The sequence below is a fragment of the Cucumis melo genome, chromosome 11 (genome assembly GCF_025177605.1).
Source record: "Cucumis melo cultivar AY chromosome 11, USDA_Cmelo_AY_1.0, whole genome shotgun sequence".
NCBI classification, from domain to species: Eukaryota; Viridiplantae; Streptophyta; class Magnoliopsida; order Cucurbitales; family Cucurbitaceae; genus Cucumis; species Cucumis melo.
In genome coordinates, this window is record NC_066867.1 from 33,362,890 (window position 1) to 33,383,363 (window position 20,474).

The window sequence follows — 20,474 nt, forward strand, 5'->3', positions numbered from 1 at the left end:
CCAAACTACAACGCACTAAAATCTATAAATTATATATAAATATAACATAAAAAAAATCAACGTATGGAAATACAATATTTTTCTCGAGATTAATATGAGTATTTTGCATGCATGGATATGAATACTACTTTCGTCTCGACGTTCAAAAAACATAACAAAGAAGCACGCGTGAGAATCACATGGCAACGCAGTTCGCCCGCTTGAAAGAGATAGACATGTTGTTAATATCGTAACCAACCAAGAAGTTGATCTGTGCAATGTTTCCGTAGATCGAAATATCGTTGTCCTGGGAACTGGCGAAGGCCAAACAAACAACTTCGTCCGACACCCTAACGAGCACATTTTCTCGATGAAGGCGCACATTGGCGCCTTCAAAGTGCATCGCGATGTGTGGCATTTTGTAGTCGTCTGTGGTGGTTGCGAAGCAGTAATTCAAGAAACGATTCGGGTCATCCGTGCGCTGGAGGTTTATTGAGTTGGAAATTGTTTCGGCAAAGTTCTGGTATACATCAGCTGGAAGTAATGTAAGCGTCGTGCCAGAGTCGATGATGATATTTGCTTCGCCTAATATTGAAGAACGAGCTCTAACATAAAATATATTCTTCCGTCCTACGCTCACAGCTTTTAACTTGAGCGAGTAGAAACTTTTGAATTTATCTGTTAAAAGTATGAACAAAACATTAATTAAATGTATACAAACCCACCCACCCACGTATGTACGAGTGATTGCATCAATAAAGACAAAAAACTAAACTTAAGCTTTTGAGTTAGGAAGTAATTTGTTAATTAGTTTACCACTGATATAAATAGGGGTTGAAACAGCTCCAGAGCCAGAAACATTGGCATTTGAGCCAAAGTTAAGTTTGTTGGATTTAACATCATCGCTTCCAATCGGAGTTAAACAGTAAGAGAATTTTCCAGCAACAGCCGATCCCATTTGTTTGACAAGTGAAGCCGGACCTAGCCCGAGTCCAACAATGCCAGAAACGTTAGCATCAAAAGTGCCAGAGTTGTCGTGGCCACAACCAATCGCAGTACGAGGAAATGCAACGAGGCGACCAGAGGTGGAGTCCATAGAAAGGGTATCAAGAGCAAAATCTCCTTCGCTGTGGGAGTTATCGCCGTAAGAAATCGAGTACATACACTCAGACGTAGAGGAACATGAACGACGATCATCGCCGGTAAACGAGCAAATAGGCGAGGAACACGACACTTTACTGTAAGTCGTCGATTTACTCGGGTTAAACATCGGCGCGTCTTGCTTGTAGCAATCTATGCATGGCTCGCACTGGGTCCAAATGATGTCGCTTCCTGTGTCAGCAACAGCTATAATCGGAAACGGTGGCGTTCCGAGGGATAATTTCATGAGGTATTCACCTCTGTTGTTGAAAATAGGAGCCTCCACTGTGTTTGTCACCACCCCCGCCGTGTTACGACTAATGGAGCGACGGAGGGTGTTGGCGACACGGAGGTAGTGATTCTCCGATGGGTTGTACATAGGGGACTTGCGGGAGTCACGGTGGATGAGTTCGACGGTGAAGCCATCTTCATGGCCTGTGGTGACGGAGACCACGGCGGTGCATATCAAGAAAACAATAACAAGAGAGACATTAGGTGCCATTGGTATATGAATTGGTGATGAAGAAGTGAATGGGGAATTTGATTAAATATATAGAAGAGAGAAATTTGAGAGGTTACAAAAAAATTGGTAATGATTCGATGGGAAAATAAATTTGTAACTGCAATTAATTTTAAAAATTGATAGTCAAAAAAACGATTGATTTCCTTTTAATTGGATTAATTTTGTTACGATGATGATCATAATAGTAACAATAATGTGATAAATGGGTAGTGCTGGATTTTGGGTAATTGTCATTCATATAATTCATCGAGCATCGCCAATTTGGTTGTTCTTTTTTCCCTTCAAAATTTGGAATTCCAAGGGGTAATTAATTAAATTCATAAATTGTTTGTTTAATTTGTTTTTTTCTTCTAATTTTATAATTTTGTTGGACTGAAAAGTTGAAGATTTGAAAAGGGTTTATTGAAATATAAGTAGAAACGATAGTCACAAAAAGTTGTAATTCTGTTGTTCATTTTTCAAAAAAAAAATAAACAGTACAATAAGGGGATTGTTTGATATAATCACTTGGATCCAAAGTTAACTTATTGTTATAACTATTAATTTCTTCCATTTTCCATCTACTTATTATAACCTTCAATTAAGTGTAAAAGCACAAATAATAAATAGATATTCAATATGTGTACAAATTTATTAGATATACTTTAGATGTGCACATCAAATGGACACAAATGAGAACTAAACTTAATTTATTATTAAAAAGATACTACAGAACAATACAACCATTAATATCTAAAGTCTTCCATTTAGCATTTTGGAGCATAAAAAAATTATACAAAAAGAATAAAATCGAAGAGTCGAGAACACACGAACATAACTACAAAAACTATATTACCATCTCAAAATTTGGGTTGGACAAAAAAAAAACTAATTAAAAAAATTATACATTGAACGTATATTATTTTGTCATGTGTAATATCAAACTCTGTTAATTTTAATTCAACGTTACATTTCACATAATATATTTCTTTTCTAAATACTACAAGCTTTTACATTTAAAATGATGATTTCATATCACGTGTATATATAATTCTACATCGTCGCATATCAAGAAGAAAAAATAGAATGGACATAGGTTTCACAAAAAAGAAATACATAGTTTGATTTGCTTGAAATTTTTGTGGAGGATTGTTGAATTTTACATTAAGATTTCCACATTGCTAAATACATTCTCTCATTTTTAAATTTAAGGTTAAGTTATAAAACAGCATTAAAATTTTCGCTAATTACATTTCATCTATGTATAGTTCAAATTGAATATGATGTCATAATTTTTTCCGCGGGGAGCTTCGTTGCGAATTGCCGATGGGGGCTTTGCTTCTCATGTTGGATGAATATCTGTTCTACACTATCGAATGATTTAGGTATATTGATTTTAGTTTTCAATTCTCTTGAAATCCCTAATCCATCTTGTTTTTCTTTGTAAATTTTTACTCTAATCTAAAATGGCTGCATCTTGCTTAGGTTACTCTCGTAATGGCGGTCGTAAGCCGATTTCGTCCGTCGGAATAGCAAGAAGCTAGAAGCCAGGCCGAAGATGGAGATGCAAGCCCACCATACGAACGTCATCAGGTAACAATTCTGGCCGATGCACACTACCGCGTCCCCCAATGCTGCCGTCTGGTGAGAACTACCGGCGTTTGAATCGTACGCCACAGCTGCCAGGACGCCGTAAAGGAATGAGCCGAGAGGGATGTTAGTGATGAGGATGTTGTGGTTGACTCCTGAGCTGTTCGGTCCGAATAGTTCTGATGTGATTGAGACTGAGGCTGAGAATATGAATCCCGAGCTTAGGCCGATCAAACTAGTGCCGGCTTGTAATGCGATTTTGCTGCCTGACGCAGCGAGTAGAACGAAGGCGATTGGAGTTGGCACCAGTGCAATGGCTAGCCACCCTGTTCTGGCGAAGTGTCCCTTTCTGCACAGGTACAAAATCTAATCAACCTATGAGCAATGAGAGGAGTAACCCATCTACCCAACAACATCTCAACAGCACCTTCTAATGGAAAGGGAAAGTTCTAAGTTATAAACATTTAATCATTCATGATAAGTGAATATACATGTAGGCATGAACCTTTTATTGTTGCTACATACTCACGCATGAAATCTGGGGCCGCTGAGATTAACCGCCCAAAGAAGGAGCAAGAAGAGTAGAGTGTTACAAGTGAACTTGTTGATGAACTGTATCCAAGCGACTGTGCAATTTGACCAAGATTGTTGCTGTAAACCAACCCAATCGTCCCACCACAAAAGTATGCAGCATAATAGAGCCAAAAGTCCAACTGTCGCATGAGCATCTTAGCGGAATGCTCTTCTTCAAGCACTACCAAGTTCTCTTTCTCCATCACCTTCCTTGAAATGCTTTCCTTCTCTTTAGATTCAAAAGGGATGATGTCCATCATGCTATTTCGTTCTGATCCAATAGTAAAGAGCTCCTGGTGAAGTTCATGATCGGCAAGGCTAAATCTAGAGTGAATAAGACAGTTCAAACTGGTGGATATGATCCGAACCAACCACCTGTGTGTACTCAGAATTCCTGGCAAACAAAGAGGAACTAGTAAAAGGGCAAAAGCCCCTGCTAACAGAATTTGGGACCCGTATTTGTTGGAAGGCATGGAATTGAAGGTGATTAAGTACAACCCTGTTATAACGGCCGTGATGTATAAACAGATGAAGATGAGGGAGTCATGACGGATGGCATCGGCAGAGGACGGCTGAACCTGTGGCTGATGAAGCATTGGGAGGAGGGCAACGACAGAGATGATAAGAGGAACCAGTGCATTTAGGAAGAGGTACAAGCTGGCATCACCGGGGTCTATTGCATTGGCAATTAGGGTGTATAGAGCTGCACTGACGCCATTGAAGCTGACAATCAAGGACAGCGCAAGCGCACGGTTGGCTGGAAAATTTTGGATGCATGAGACATAGCAGACCGTGTTGAACCAGCAAATACTACATCCAGCCATCAGGCAGAGAAGATAAACCTGACAATAAGAAATGCTTGTCACCGAGCAGGTAAATAAAAGCAATCTTTCCCATTGGTTTGCCCCCTACCTCAAACCTATCGTATACTACATTTGAATTTGCCATTCTTGATAGTTTGGATAACAAGGGTATGAAGAAAATTTACAATTTAGAGTGGAATATGGATAAACAATTGCATCTATTTGTTCTTACGAAACTCCTTTTTTCCAAATTTGTTAGAAATTTATCCAATCCAGGTCAAAATGGTTTTGATTTTGGTATTTGTTTAAGCAATATCAGGGGAATAAGAGATAAAAATGAAAACCAACCACAGAGTAAGGCAGAGAGATAATCCTTTGAAGGAGAAGCCATTGAAGGCCATAGCCAAGAAACCCCATGGAAGCAGCCATGAACATCACAACCCACAAAGGAAAATACAAGAGAGCAACACCAGAGCACCACCCAAAGGCCTTACCAAGGTCCGAAGCCACCGCCAGATAATTGAGCTCCACCTGCGACATCCCGAGAGCAGCCTTCAGATCGGAAGAATAAGAAGGGAAATCAAAATTTGTGCCAGCAAATGCCTGAATCCATATCGCCGCCACAAGCACCACCCATTTTCCTGGTTGGTTCATCATCCTTTTCTGTTTTTTGAATGGAAGAAGGGGAATTTGTTGAGTTTTTCTATGCTTTATTTTCATGGCGGTAGCCTGAGGAGAATAATGATTGAAGAAAAAGCGCAGGGGGAATGGTTGGGTCGGTAGGACATCCCTCGAGGGTGGGTAAGAAAATCGTTGGATCCAACCATGGTTGATGACTCATGTTACCAAACTTGTCCTTTCCTTTCAATGCATAACTTCCAATATGCCAAAATTAGGTAGCGTAAACATAATCTAATCAGATTTTGTTTATGTTATTGTTATTTGTTAACAACTATTTGGGCAGTTATCGAAATTTATCTTCAAATCGTTACCAGTGATTCAATTTTCTCTAATTTGCAACTTATTGTTTGATATTTACTTTTCTTAGGTTGTAAAAGATTTTTTTACTACTATAATTGTGCAATAGGAAATCAAAGGATGAAAGATCATAACAACTATCATTGAGTAGAGCTCGTTTTAACCGATAAAGATAAGATATCGAACCATTAACTTTTAAAATATTGACTATCTATTTTGTGTACTCTCAATTTTACATTATTTATCTTAAATTTCAAAATTTTCTTACTATTTTTGGTAGTCGACATTCATAATTTTACTTTTTTTTTTCAATTTCTTACCGCGACATGCATGATTAGTATATTCTACTATTAAGATTATATAAAGATCTAACACTTTATCACCTAAAACTTCTTCTTACATGGTTGCTTTATTTATTTATTATTATTATTTTCAAATGAGTTGATTGCACAAAGTTTTACGATAAAAGAGAGTGATATCATAAGAAACTTTTGCCTTTACATCAATAAGTGACACTATTAAAAAAAGATCAAATTTTAACCATTTATTTTTGTTTTAAAATTTTAGCTTAGAATTTAAATGTGTGTTTATTTATAACGTGGGTATTTTTTTTAAAAAAAAATTATAACGTAGGTGAAGCTTATCCAAAAATCATGAAAAAAAAAACACAATTTTTACATACATAATATCAAAAAAAAAAAAAAAAAAAAAAAAAAAAAAAAAAAACTAAACAAAAGCCTACATTTTCAAGACAATTCATCTTGTACTGATTCACAAAACATCAAATAAAAATTAAATCTGGCAAAAATTAAAAACACGTAGTGTAGTGATTAAATTTTAAAATATGTGACTATTTAATCTCTAAAATGAAAAAAAATCATTAAATTAAAATTTAAATTAGTAGTTTTAGACGTAATCTAATTCATGCATTATTAGTGTCGTATCGTTAAAAGAAACTACTAAAACTAAAAGGGTCAATTTTTTCGAAGGACCAAACAGACATTTTCAAATCTCGAATACAAACAATCTACCAATTATTGTGGCAGCTCCTCAGTTGGCCCCAAGTCTTTTCATTTTCGACTTCTTCTTCTTCACTCGAAAAAACACCTCCCACGCTCTCTCTGCGCGCCGCTCAGCTTGCCGGACCTCCCTCCCACTCTAGCGGTCATCTCTCTCGCCGGACGTCGAGTCCCAGCTGTGCACGCCGTCGACCCTCCGCGTAGGAACTCCCGCCCAGCCGCGCTTCTTCCGTCTATACCGCCACACCCAATCACTGGTTTTTCCGGTTCGTCTGCGGCTATTCTTCGCGCCGCCGGGACTTATCGTCGCCATTCTTACCGGATCTTGGCTTTGGGGTAAGATTTATTTGATGTGGTTGGGTTTCTGGAAGATTTTTGAACACCCAATGAATGTTGGCTTCAAATTAGTGATACCCTTGTTTGGTTTGATGGTAAATTTACCCATGATTTTGGAATGCTAGAATTCGGATTAGAAGAATGTTAGTGGGCTGCTCACAAAGTTAAGACGAACTCTTGCAGTTTTGGGTAATTTTAGTGAGTTTTCATAGAGTTGTTGAATACCTTACCCAAATTGATTGATGTTCTTCATCTTTCTGCTTTAGATTCAAAATTTGGAGAACATTAATGTAGTATCCAGCGGCTTAAGGTTAAGGTTGGCAAGATTTTACTTAAAACGAAGTGGGTAGAGCTTACAATCCCATGAGATCAAGCCATTGACAGTGGGTGGTTTATTTAAAAATTGTTTGGGATCGGGATGATACTTGAGGGTGTCTGAACACTCTGTAGTTTGGATATTGTAAGTTTAGAAGTGAAATTTTCATCTCTTTTTCAGGAGTGGTTAATCAATTATTTAACAGTCCCTTATTTTAGAATAGTGTTTTTAGATAGTGTCTTGTCATAGATCCAGGTTAGAGAGATAATCTGAAACGGCTTGTGGCAACTTACCTCCATGATACAAGAAATTTCGTGGAAAAGCTGACGTTGAAAACATGCTCCCAGTCTGAATTTTCAATAGCATCCTAGGATTTAAGAAAGAATGTGTACCAATTAATTACCATGAATTCACACGACCTCTAACAAAGTTTAAGAATATGATAACATTGATTCATAATGAACCCCCAATTTTCATTCTTTTGTGGGAACTGAGAAGCAAAAGATTGTCTCTCTTAGAAGCTTCAATTCAGTGAATTAGGTTTATGGTGTGAAATCTAGGTACTTATCCTAAATGGGAGACTTGTGGATTCCTAATCCATGATAAATGCTTTTGGTGATAGGTCAGTATGGCTACTGTAAAGAACCTTAAGATTAAGACAGCGACCTGCAAACGCATTCTCAAGGAGTTGTTTTCTTATGAGAAGGAGGTGGAGAGAGAAGCTTCCAAAACAGCTGACATGAAAGAAAAAGGTGCTGACCCTTATGACCTTAAACAACAGGTATGCAAGTGGGTTGTATTCTTAATGATCAAAACTTCAAAAGTTGATAATTGTTTGCTTTGACTGCTTGTGGATTTGTTTGTGCCATCTGAAGACCTTAAAAAGAAATTCTTAGACATTCAAAATTATAAATTTTTCTTTAAACAACAGGTGTGTAAATGGTTTGCATTCTTAATAATCAAAAGTTTGTAGGATTATTGTCTGCTTGAGTGCTTGTGCATTTGTTTGTTCCATCATTGAGTGAAGACGGTTTTCAGGGTAGGACTTCTGCAATTGTTTTTAGCCTTTAAATTTCTTGTTGCCGTTCAACTTTATTCTAGATATAAAATCAAAACGACTAAAATTTTATTTAGGATAATGGAGACTAAATGTAATGCCATCATCATACAAATCCTCTTGTTCAATTGGTTAAGTATTTTATTACGATTTTACAATTAGCATTCTCATTGTAATCAGGAAAATGTGCTGGCTGAATCAAGGATGATGGTTCCCGATTGTCACAAGCGTCTAGAGGTCGCCTTAGCTGATCTGAAAGAAGCCCTGGTATCAATGATCATTACCTTCACTTTTCATTCTTCCCTTTCTTGCCCTTCTTAGGAGAGCTTGAATGAAGGTTATGTGAGTAAACATTTTTTCATCTTCTTCATCTCCAGGCTGACCTGGAAAAATCAACAGAAGAGAAAGGTCCCGAGTTCGATGATGCTCGGAGTACAATCAACGATATTGAAAGTTTTCTAAAGCCAACAGAGGAATAATTGTGAGTTTGTCACCGCCTGATTGTTTTCAGAAGTTATAATTCAAACTATTGCATTACTGTATTAGTTCTCAAATGTTTGGTTTTTGGATGTTATGATTATACTTTGGAAAGAGTTTCTTCTTCTGTTCTTCATTACTATCACCAAAGTGTAAGACTAAACTCTTCTCCTGGATGTTGTGTTTTAAAATATTTTGATGGCGTTTACCCAAATTTAAAGGAATAGATTTCTAAATATATGCCAACAGCAATCGAATACATTTGCTTGTTGAATGAGTTCTACGTAAGCATTAATGATGATTAATACGAAGTTTGGTAACTAAAGTAAATGTACTATTAATTATTAATCAGAAGTCAATGACCATGGGTAGGCCTAGTTGCCAAAGAAAAAAGTGAATAAACTTTCTAAAAGAATGATTTCAATGCCTCTAGCCTATATTCTATAATACAATGTGAAATTGATAGTACAAATTTGGTAACCTATAAGTAGGATTCACTTTGAGATATTATAATTCTTGACTATTGTTATTATCTTTTTTAAGAAATAATTCATTGTTGTTGAGTTAGGTGACTTTCATGATATTGGATGCAGTACACGTGTATCTTAGATCACTTAATCACAATTATTAAAAAGTATAGTGATTAAGCCAAAGTTGGCGTGGATATTATTGTTTAATTGCCACTTATTTGTTTTTTTTTTTTTGGTTAAATTAGAACATAATATATAACTCCAAAATCTTCCAAGAACTTTAAAAGCAATGTTTAAATTATAGGGGCTAAATGGTCAATTAAAAATAATATAGTTCAAATACAACTAATCTCATGAACATAAGAGTAGATAACCAAACAAAACTCAAGAAATTTGTTGAATTCAAGAACTTAATGTAATTTAAAAGAAATATGACCATGAGGATTAGGTGGTTTTTGGTGAGTTGAACTCATTTGATAACTACGTCAACAAAAAAATATTTGAAGCTTTTCTTTTCTTTCTTTTAAAACAAGTTAATACAATTCAATTGTTATCCGTTACTTTTGAATCAAGAACCATGACCTCAAGAGATAGATTGTTTTAAGGTATAATTGAAATGATGTCGATCAAATAAGTACAAGAGGAATGTAGGACAAGTACAAGAGGAATGTAGGAAAGGGACCGATGGAATAAGGACTAGGGAAAGGAGGGGCTGAACTTGCTCCCCTCGACCTTGGAGGCTTTGATCCTTGGCTTCGGAGGTCACACTGTGTGCCTTTCCGATTCCAGAAGGCTTACTTCTCATATGCTACGATCCAAAACTCCTTGATCGGCCTGAATTTGTATTTCCTAATTTCTTTTGAATTCGGAATTCCAAATCCACTCCTTTATCAATAAGAGGTCGTAGGCATCACCCAGGATAAAATATTTCATACACTTTCTCTAACCCTTTTCTAAATAATGACAAACACTACACTTATGTTCTCTTTTTACTTATAGGTCATAGTGATAATGACAAGCACCAAACCAGTGTTTTATCTTTTTGCTTATAGGTCATAGTCAAATATACGTGAAGGTCGAGAGAGTTTCCTTGTCTGAATTTTGCCATTTACGACAATTATTATTGTTATTATTTTTATATATATTTAGTGAACTTCCATTGACGACAGAGATGAAAAAGTGGCGTTTTGCTTCTTTTTTTACTTTCGTTTTTTCTCCTTTTAACTTTCCTTCCTTCCAAATAATCTTATGTTCTGGGAATTGAAAAGAATAAGTAATTAAATTGGGTCTATAAAGATAACAAAGGATATGATGGAGCCTAGAAGGTAAGATAAGATGCAAGAGACATCACCTTTTGCTGTACAAAATGCCAAATTTTATAGCCTTGAGAGATAAATTCATACAAATGTATCCCCATCTTTGTTTATGTTTCTTACACATCAATTTTACCTTAAACAGTTTTTTTTTCTTTGGCTTTTTCCTTTTCCTTTCCCTTGTCTCCCTATGAATGCCGAGGCGTTCTCCTAATCTTCCTTCGGAACGGCCTACATGCCTCAATGCTGAGATCAACTGCAGCTGCAAGCGCCATGAAAATAGCAGCATCTTCTATACATGTCACGTGTCGCATTGCGAGTTGAACCGTTGGCTTACTGCTTCTTCCTTCCCCTTGTACTCTGCAACTCATGACAAAGCCTCCAACCACTTGGCCTAATGCTGCAAAGTCTCCACTGCTCTGTGGACTCGGTATTGGACTTGTTGCTGCTCGCAATTGTTTGTCGGTGTCTATAAAGAATTCCCCGCCTTTCTCGGCATTGATATGGATCTCAGACATGAGAAGCTCACCTCCCTCTTGGGCTTCAGAGAGAAGGTGAAAGCGACAGCAGACAGTGTCTCTAATCCCACGCTCGCGCCACGCCTCGAGCTTTCCCCATGGCTGCCAACTTTCAGGTATGCAAACATCAGGACGAACAATCAGCCAGGACCCGGGGTTTGACCTGGCAACCCAATCGCAACCTGTTGATGGCACAAAGGGAGTAGTTATGAAGGCTGCTGCAACAGCCGAGCCAGAAAGATCATGTATCTTCACCTTCCAGCCTTTTCTTTCTCTTCGCTCGACCTCAAGATCCGAGCCATCACCAAGACCTGACCAATAGTTGCTCAAGGAATCCGCCTGGGATACCCTATTAATTAATTTCAACCGTCAAAGATTGAGTCCCACATGAAGAAAAGCAAAGCAGTGTTCAAAAAAGGCAATGCCATATTGCAGAAATACAAAATTTTTAACAGAAGAAAGATTCCTCTAGTTTTGTGTGAATTGCATCACCTGTCTCGACTAAATTTGCAACTGAAGATCGGCTGCTTGATTGAGCCTTGAAGCTGGACGATTTGGGGGCTTGATCTAGTAACATCTTGGAACTGAAAAACATATCTTGGATCAGGATCTAGTTTAACTCTCAAATGAAGCTCTGCTCCATGTCTTCCATTCTCATTCTTGCTTTTGCCAATGCCTATCCACCCATTAAAAAGAATGACTGGCTTCCCATCACCCCACTCAGGACTGACGTCCAGTTTAAACGTCCCGATCAGCTGCCTTTTGATCCCAACACCACAGTGGGATCCCTTCCTTCCCGAGAAGACAGATATTTCAAGACAGGCATGGGTGTTGTAGAAGCAGCCAGGTGCCAGTAATGCTTTCAGATCGGACTCTTCAAGATAGAAGCTTGAGGCAATGACATGAGAGTCAGGTATTGCTTCAGGAGACGGGACTAGAGGGATTGAAGATGTCTGCATAGGGAAACCCCGAAGACGAATTTCACACGAACACGGAGAAGAGAAAGCATTGACTCCAGGTTTTGTAGAGTTTAGAGAAGTTCCTGGGATTCTCAATCCCAATGATCCAATTGACAACCTAATAAACGCCTGAGGATCCATTCCGGTCACAATTTTTTGTCCATTTGATAGATCATTAATATTTCGACAAGCTCAAGTGTCCTAAACCAACAAGAAAACAATAATCAGAAACAAAAGTAACTGACATATTGCTTGATAGTCCTTGTTTCTGTAATGAATTTGGGTAATATTTGGGCTTTAAAATACAAAAGACAAGAAAGACGAGAATTGTCCATCAAAGTTCAACTATCAAACGGAAAAACATCAATCTATTGATCAATTAAGCATAGCAGAGACATCTTCAACATCAAACATATATCTGTTAAGACACTTGAATGAAATTAATTTAGAAAGAACGATGAGCTTTCCCAAACCAGACATAACTATAATGGTAGAGAATAAGAAATGCTTTAGCACTAGGAAAGTCAGATGCTTTAACCCATAAATAATCATATTTGGAGCATTAAACAGTCTGTTTAGCATGGAGATTCTTGAGTCCAAATCTCAATTGACAATGAGGAGAACACTTGTAGAAGGAAAAAAGGCATATTAACTTGACTTCTAGTTTAAGATCAAAATGGACCATATTCTCAATTGGTTTTTGGTTAAACTACTTTTCCTTTTAAAGATCAACTCTCGTCCCTTTGTAAGATGATGTATTGAATTTTACACTTTCTTCCATTTCTGCAATTTCTAAAATAATACTATTTGTAAACACAGTAACTAAATCAAAAGAGGAAAAAAGAAAAACAAAATCATGTATTCCTCTGCTTCATCAGGGTTCTTAAACAAGTAGAAAAATATACCTTATATAGACAATCGTCTCAATCCTAAAGAATTGATATTTGATCGGTCCACTTTTTTTCTTTTTGCTTCCCTATTCACTTCTGGTAGAGTAAAGAATGAAAAGAATAATAATTCAATACTTTCGAAAGCATTTAACACTGAAGATGCGATAAAGGAAAAATAAGGATGAATAGAGCTATGCCCAAATTTCAAGTTGTAGTTTACTCACAATAACTATTCAATTTCAGTTTTTTACTTTTAGCTTGTTACTCACAACAACTTCATTTTGTAATCCACTTTTAGAAAACGTTTTAAACAAAATCCTAGCCAGATCCTAGTAACTAAAGTATTCAAAAAGTGTCTCAGAAAAAGTTGAAAAACAAAACAAAGAAACTTTAAAGCAAAGAAGTCTACTTTTTTAAAAACATAACTGTTGTCCATGGAGCTTAGCTTTCAAATTCTCCAATAACTAAAAGTCTCCTGTCTGAAACTCAACTTCACTTCCAGACTCTAAACTTCTTTTTAAGTTACTGCGACTTAAAAAACTGTAGAAAGTTTGATGATAAACGAAGCAAAAGTATACAACACAAACAAATTCAGTTGGGAAGAACAAGCAGCAAAGCAAACACATGAGTGAATCCATCAATTTTAATCCACTCAAAGAACTCATAAAAGCAAAAAGAGCCAAATTCACAGTCATGAACACAAAACCCACCTAATACTTTTGACAAGTAAAGCAGAAACTAAAAAAGCAAACAACCCACAAAAAGCATTCATGAGAAAAAGAAGATTGGTAACAAAAGAAAGCAGCCAAAAAGATAAACCAATCCCAAAAAAGAAAGAAAAAAATAAACCAAGCTACAATGACTTGATTTCTACAAACCTTGTGATTAGTTGCCAGGTAGAAACAGTACTGCAATGCTCCACAAAAGGCGAAGCAGCCGAAATTCCTGAAGAAGAAAAACAGCAACATTTCCCCCAAACTCAAATAATCCCACTTCCCCCTCACTTTCCCTCTAAATTTCTCTCTAAATGTGAAAGGATGAATGTTCTTAGAGATCTAACAAGAAGCTATTAAAAAAGAACAAACCCCAATCCCCATAGCAGCAAAAGTCTTGAATGTCACGTAGAAGAAGACTTCACAGATCACGAGATTGCCTCACAAACCCCGAAATAAACCAAACCCAGAAAAGGAAACTCCCTATTTCCCTCTCTTTCTCACTGAAATCGGGAAGAGAAATTTATAATAAACCCTTTTTCCCTCTCTGAAATCTGCATTATTTGTCACGAAATAGACGGAGAAATTTAAGGGAAGAAGAAGAGAAAGGGTGGTTTTGTTTAATTTTCTCAAAAAACCAAACAGTTGAATTAATTCGAATAAAGAAAGAGATGGGTACGGGGTAATAATACCAACCCCTTTTGATTTTCAGAAGAAACAAGAACAAAACAGAGAGAAATAAGCGATAAAATTGAGGTGAAATTTTTTTTTTTTGGAAAGACCCCAATAAAGAAAAGGGAAAATTTTTACTCTGATTTTTGGAGTTTTGAACGTCACTGTTGAGTTGGAAAAGAAGAGAGGAATAGTGGAAAGTGGAAGAAGAAAGAAAAAAAAAAAAAAAAAAGCGATGGAAAGAGAGAGAAATCGTGGAAACAGCTGTAACCAATTTGGCTTATCAGAGAAGAGCATATTGCTGTTGTTGTTGTTGTTGTTGTTGTTTGTTTGTTGATGTTCTTCCTTCATAAATCATTAAATTATGAAGAAGAAATAAATAAAATCAAAAGAATATTGGAATTAAAAAAAGAGAGAAAGATTGAGAAATGTGAAAAAAGAAAGAGAAAAAAAGGATTAGGATCGCTATCCATAATACATGTGCCTGACTTCATCTTCTCAACTGTTCTCATCCCAAATGCCACTCTTGCATTTATCATTCCTTCTTATCATTATTACTACTGCAAATTATATAAAATACCCTTATATTTTGTAAAACATGAGAAATCATCTTAGGAAGAAGTCTACTAAGTCCGAACAAGTGAAGAACACTATGATAAACTTTAAAGGTTTGAGTAAAGTCGAATTGCTAAATAAACATCGTATAGTAAAAAAAGACGAGTAGTTATGAACATTTTTTTTAAGAAAAATGAAAAAAAATCTTTCTCAATTAATCATTTTATATAATTTTTTAAAATATGAAACCAATAACCTAATAAGGATTTTAATCTTTTGCATAATTTAATATATATAAAAAAATTTTAAAAAATTATACCCTGATATTTTCCATAATTTAATCATATTTGATATTAGAGAAGCTTTGATTACATAATTGGTTTAAGTGAGTTTACAAATTTTCGTATGGTTGAATTTAATTTATATGATAAAGTCAAACGGTGAATCTCGATATATATTTTTTCAAATTTGATACATGAAAATGGTTAAATATTTAAGTAATGGTTTTGAGATTTTTTTTGTAGTTAATTAAAAAGATCAACCATAAATCCAATCGAAAGCATTAACTTTAAAAACTAAATTACTAACTTTTAACATCATAAAAGGGCATGAAACTAAATTTATGTAAGTTAATTAATAATTTGTTTAATAACATTTATGTTTTTCGTTTTTATTTCTCATTTTTTAAAAAACAGACGTGTTTAATAATCGTTTCCGTTTTTTGTTCCTAAATCTTAAGATCGTTTTTCAAAATTGAGAACAACTTAGAAATTCTAGTTCTGCTTCTATTTTACTTGATTTCATTTCTTAATTTTATTAAAATCTTTAGTGGACCGATTTGTGTGGCGATGTTCTTTAAATAATTTTTGTCCTATAAATCATGGGTTCAACTTCCCAATAGTTTTATATTTTTTTCTTCTTCTTTAATTAGTATATTTAACATCTCTTAATATATTTCAAAATTTTCCATTTCATTAGGAATTTTTCATGTATTTGTTTAATATAATCGAGTTGAATTTGACATCATTTAATTGTCTCGTTATTTTATTATTTTTTTAACTTTTTTTTTTCAGAAACTACCCCAAAAGATATTGTTCTTATTTTCACGATCTATCATTCCTTAGGTTAAATTATAAATTTAACCCCCAAAAATTGGTGATAATTACATGTATTTAATTTTTAAATTAACTTATAAAAATTCAAATGATTTTTTTTCAAATGTAAATTTGCATATATATTAATAATAATATTGTTGTTAATGTACCTTTCAATTACATTTTTTTTATATAAAAAAAAAAGTTTGAATCGATTTCTCAAATTTTAATTTAATAAAATATAAATTTTTAAAAGCTCAGTCTTCAAAATTTCAATTTAATATCAACAATGTTAACTGGAAGATTACGCAATAAGCCTAAATAATATTAATGAAAATGTACAAATTATACAACAAAGTCTACTAAATTAGGTGAAACTCATTTTATAAGAATTGTCCTTCTTAACCCATATCAAACCTATATACATATTATTAGCTAAATTATATAAAATGTAGTATCTTTTAATTTTCCTCATATTATTGCAAAACTTGTGTTATTTTAAGAGCAAATTTACAACCATTTTTGTGTTATGTGTACATTTTACATAATAATAAAATTATTGATGACAAAATCTGCCCAAAAAAATATCTACGAACACTAATCGAAATGCATTAAAAGTTGTTGTTATATTTTGTAAATACTTTAATTTATTTTGTTATATTAAAAAACATCAATTTTAGATATTTTGAGCTTTTAAGATAATTATACAAGAAATCGTATAAAATAAAAAGAGAGAAAAATTCATTTTAAATGTCAAATAGATTGTGATTTCTAAAAAGGACTTTCCATTGTCAATTTATGTCACTGTCATTTTCTTAATATTTTCTTTTTAGCTTGGTGTGACATAATTTGAGTCTATTCTTACCATAGAGGGAAGCTTTTTATTCATACATATGAAGCTTATTTTTTGGAAAATTTTACATACATTGCCAAATAAACTATATAACACCACCGTAAAACAATGTTTTATCCTTTCATATCATTGTCGATCCCATCATATAATTTCATTGAAAAAAATGACACATTATTAATATATTTTTTCTCTTTTTAATTTCTTTTTAACCGTAAATACCGTTGTAATTAGATTAACCAATATTACAGTAAAAGTGGTGAGAATGAAATGACTAATTATCTTACGTTACTTCATTAAATATGCATGTATCAACATCGTAAATTATTAATCGAATAATTAAAATATCGATAATCTTAAAATTATAGTCGGACCGGTTCAAGTTTATTGTTTTTTCGAAAAAGTTAATCTTATAATTATGGTAAAATTACTAATGTTTTTTTTATTACAAACTTTACTTTTTCTCTTTTAAAAATGAACATTCAACCACACATATACACATTGAACAAGCCTCCCAAGTTAGCTGTCATAGTTGATTAAATTATTTAAGTAATTCCCACAATTCAAAAGAATTCAACAAGAGAGATAATAATAAGAATAGGAAGAGAAAAAAAAAACTATTTTACTAAAAAAAATATAATAATGTGTTTAACATATCAAAGTGATAAAGAAAATAGATAGTTTTAAAGAGTCAAAGAAAAATAAAACGAGACCATTTAATTTTTTTAAAAATTAATTGCACTCTTTAATCTATATTTGTAAAATATATCGTGAGATATATATATATATATATATATATATATATATATATATATATAGGAAAAAGAAAATTGAGTATATATGTTAGGCATCTCTTTTTAAATACTCAATTTTGTTGAAATCGTGAATTTAAAATTTTATTCAAATTAAGTTAAAGAAATATTCAACCATATTGTAAAAATGGAAGTTTGAATATCTCATAAATACTTTTATGAAAAAATATTTTAGAAAAACTAAATACAAAAATAATTAATTGATTGAATGCGTGGCATACTTATACAAGTAATTACCAAGGAAGGAATGTGCCATAAATAAAAAGTAAATCAAGCAAATTATTCTTAGAATATAGTTTCTTTTATTTACATGAAAGTGACAAATTTATAAACCAAAGAATTTCCTCAAATATTTTGAAAAAAAAGTAATATATTATTTAAAGTTATCGTGTCTAAATGTAAATGTTTTTATTATCTCGATAATGTTTAAAGACTTGAATTGACCTAAATCGATTGATTGACGAACAATTGTAATTATGTTCAACCCCTTAATAAATATGCAATCTCATTCCTACAAATAAGTATTCAATCGAATTCCATATCATTAATACGTGGGATTTGCATAATATTTGGTTTATGACTTGCCATCAAATAAGTATTCAATCAAAAATTCACACCATATTTGTTTGTTAATTTTCCATCATTTATATTCTCTCTAGCAATAATCGAAATCGATATTTCATATTAATAATCAATATCGGTAATTTATATATCAAAATTTACAAATAAAAATGTTAATTTTTTTTTAATCATCGTATTTAAATTTATACTCAGATTAGTATCGATATTTACATGCATGACTAAAAAAAATTACCATTATATTATGAGAACAATAATCAACTTAGCTTTTTTTTTTTTTTTTTTGGAATTTTATTTTGACTTCGAATTTTCAATTAATTTGTTAGAGACATGTTATTTAAAAATAAATTAAATAATACGATCTTATTAAATCAAACAATAATGCTATGTTTTGTTTAAAAGTTGTTATATTTTATGTGCTTAATTACAGATTCTTTAAATTTTCAATTCAATTAATAATTTTTTAATATAAAAACGACCAAAGATATTTCAATTCTCATATTTTTTACTAATCACATTTTAAATTAATTAAAAGCATAAAAAATAAATTTTAGGGATCATTAGAGTAGAATTATTTTCTAATACAATTGCAACACCATCAAAGAAACCTTGATTACTTTTCAATTGATTCAATTACAATCGATTTCCATTGTAGGTATATGTAATTGTGACTTGATGGAAATACACAAAACTCTAAAAACTTTAGTTTAGGTTTTTAGTATTGAAAAGACATGGTGAATGATGAACTGATTGATTGGAAAGGCACAAGTGAGAATAGAAATGTTGAAAAGAAAGAATCTTTTTTTTTTTTTTTTTGGCTCTTTTTACATAAATAAATTTGTCTTTTCCATTAAGCAAACTCATAAAATATATAATCCAAAGTTTAAAATGTTACATCCCAATTTCTATAGAAAAATCAATAAAAATATTGATGTCAAAGAATACTCTATAAAAAAAAAAAAATTAAAAGTAGAAATTCAAAATGGTAAATAAATATTTAAAACATTTTTAATTTTTGTATTAATTAGTTTGTTTATTTCTTGGAGTCCCATAATAACAAAATTTATTTTTCACCTCATCAAAATATAAAATTGCAGTGAAAATTATTTCATACCATAAAATTATTTTTATTAAAAAAAGGAAAAAAAAGTTTTTTTTTTTTTTTTTTTTTTTTAAATGAGAAAGAAAGAAAGAAAGAAAGCGATTGTGGGGCCAAGAACGATTTCGTGATCCAATGGGTTTTTGTTTTAAATTAACTTTACAGGTAGGTTTCGACTCCAACAACTTTCTTTTTTTCTTCCTTGTAAAATATTTGTGAAAATGAAATATTGAAAATTATATAGTAAATTATTCAACGGGAAGAAGAATTTTAGGTAGAGAGAGTAAAATCGTGAACTCGAACGAGTTGTGATCTTTTGAACTTTGAAGTGTAAAAACCAATACGTATGATATTGATATTTTTTAGTTATGGAATGATCTATTAACTTTTGAAATAGTATATGATATATGTGTGAAAATCATAACAAATAAGTAAAGGTAGGTTTAGATTGATGTTTTATTTTATTTTAGTAAAAATAATTATTTTCACATTTTCTAAGTGTTCATTTGAATTCTTAATGTAATTATACAAAATAAAAATAAAAATAAGGTTATGCTGTATATATTTTGAAAGTATTTTTACGATGAAAGCTAAAATTTGAAAACTAAATAAATTAGTCTTAAAAAGCTTGTTTTTGTTTTTGAAATTGAATAAACAAAATCAAATATCTATAGTATAGAGAATAGGTAGATTCATACCACAAATCTCGTGAATCATTCATATTACAACCCTAAATCTCGTGAATGTTCATATTGTACCATTAAACCGTTCAATGATTTATTTAGTTATAATTTGTCTTTATAACGTATAAAACCCTATTTTACAAGATATATATATAGTCAAGGTCACGTCATTAGTTGTTTCAAATGGATAATTTCCATCGAACTTTTCGTAAATATTTAATATTCCAAAAAAAGTTGTTTTTATTTTTTTAAAAAAATAAATATACAAAATTAGGTTAAAACAAAAATTGATCCCTAGTTTTAGTTCCAAAAAGAACTTTAGTTTTTGTAAATATTTACTAGTTTTCGTAAATATACGAAATTGGTACATCAACTAATATTTCATATTCCAATATAACTTCTAATTTCCATCAATACTTGGAAGTCAATCAATTTTAGAAGATGTACCATTATATATCTAATTTTAATTCTACCACTTTATATTAAATATTTTAATG

General features: G+C 32.7%; 3 protein-coding genes and 1 long non-coding RNA gene across 6 annotated transcripts; 2 read left to right on the forward strand and 2 right to left on the reverse strand.

Moving 5' to 3' along the window:
• Positions 1 to 21: 21 nt before the first annotated feature.
• On the reverse strand, positions 22 to 1,650 carry LOC103499087 (aspartic proteinase CDR1-like). The gene is made up of 2 exons (XM_017046995.2): positions 796 to 1,650; positions 22 to 657 (listed from the first exon to the last, which is right to left on the reverse strand). The coding sequence occupies exons 1-2, from the start codon at positions 1,619 to 1,621 to the stop codon at positions 176 to 178; spliced, it is 1,308 nt and encodes a 435-aa protein (XP_016902484.1). The 5' UTR covers positions 1,622 to 1,650; the 3' UTR covers positions 22 to 175.
• Positions 1,651 to 2,896: 1,246 nt separating this feature from the next.
• LOC127151767 (uncharacterized) lies at positions 2,897 to 5,593 on the forward strand. Its single transcript, XR_007824962.1, has 3 exons — positions 2,897 to 3,006; positions 3,107 to 4,657; positions 4,907 to 5,593. It is a non-coding gene; the product is annotated as an uncharacterized LOC127151767 (long non-coding RNA).
• A 955-nt stretch (positions 5,594 to 6,548) lies between these two features.
• On the forward strand, positions 6,549 to 9,008 carry LOC103499001 (tubulin-folding cofactor A). Of its 2 annotated transcripts, none has more exons than XM_008461863.3 (4): positions 6,549 to 6,920; positions 7,864 to 8,017; positions 8,474 to 8,560; positions 8,671 to 9,008. In XM_008461863.3, the coding sequence occupies exons 2-4, from the start codon at positions 7,865 to 7,867 to the stop codon at positions 8,770 to 8,772; spliced, it is 342 nt and encodes a 113-aa protein (XP_008460085.1). In that variant the 5' UTR covers positions 6,549 to 6,920; position 7,864; the 3' UTR covers positions 8,773 to 9,008. The 2 variants fall into 2 exon arrangements, with proteins under 2 accessions (XP_008460085.1, XP_050948070.1); XM_051092113.1 differs by lacking the exon at positions 6,549 to 6,920 and adding an exon at positions 7,086 to 7,109.
• Positions 9,009 to 10,592: 1,584 nt separating this feature from the next.
• LOC103499002 (uncharacterized) lies at positions 10,593 to 14,726 on the reverse strand. 2 transcript variants are annotated; one of them, XM_008461864.3, is made up of 4 exons: positions 13,799 to 14,603; positions 12,936 to 13,016; positions 11,564 to 12,231; positions 10,593 to 11,420 (listed from the first exon to the last, which is right to left on the reverse strand). In XM_008461864.3, the coding sequence occupies exons 3-4, from the start codon at positions 12,169 to 12,171 to the stop codon at positions 10,742 to 10,744; spliced, it is 1,287 nt and encodes a 428-aa protein (XP_008460086.1). In that variant the 5' UTR covers positions 12,172 to 12,231; positions 12,936 to 13,016; positions 13,799 to 14,603; the 3' UTR covers positions 10,593 to 10,741. The 2 variants fall into 2 exon arrangements, with proteins under 2 accessions (XP_008460086.1, XP_008460087.1); XM_008461865.3 differs by lacking the exon at positions 12,936 to 13,016 and having other exon boundaries at positions 13,799 to 14,726.
• Between the last annotated feature and the right edge of the window lie 5,748 nt (positions 14,727 to 20,474).

Bases quoted from the DNA above. Each gene is read 5' to 3' on its own strand.
- LOC103499087 (XM_017046995.2), bottom strand. From the start codon at position 1,621: ATGGCACCTAATGTCTCTCTTGTTATTGTTTTCTTGATATGCACCGCC. The intron at 658-795 runs GTAAACTAATTA...TACTTTTAACAG, and splicing joins AACCCCTATTTATATCAGTG to ATAAATTCAAAAGTTTCTAC.
- LOC103499001 (XM_008461863.3), top strand. From the start codon at position 7,865: ATGGCTACTGTAAAGAACCTTAAGATTAAGACAGCGACCTGCAAACGC. The intron at 8,018-8,473 runs GTATGCAAGTGG...CATTGTAATCAG, and splicing joins CTTATGACCTTAAACAACAG to GAAAATGTGCTGGCTGAATC. The intron at 8,561-8,670 runs GTATCAATGATC...CTTCATCTCCAG, and splicing joins CTGATCTGAAAGAAGCCCTG to GCTGACCTGGAAAAATCAAC.
- LOC103499002 (XM_008461865.3), bottom strand. From the start codon at position 12,171: ATGGATCCTCAGGCGTTTATTAGGTTGTCAATTGGATCATTGGGATTG. The intron at 11,421-11,563 runs GTGATGCAATTC...ATTAATTAATAG, and splicing joins TGCAAATTTAGTCGAGACAG to GGTATCCCAGGCGGATTCCT.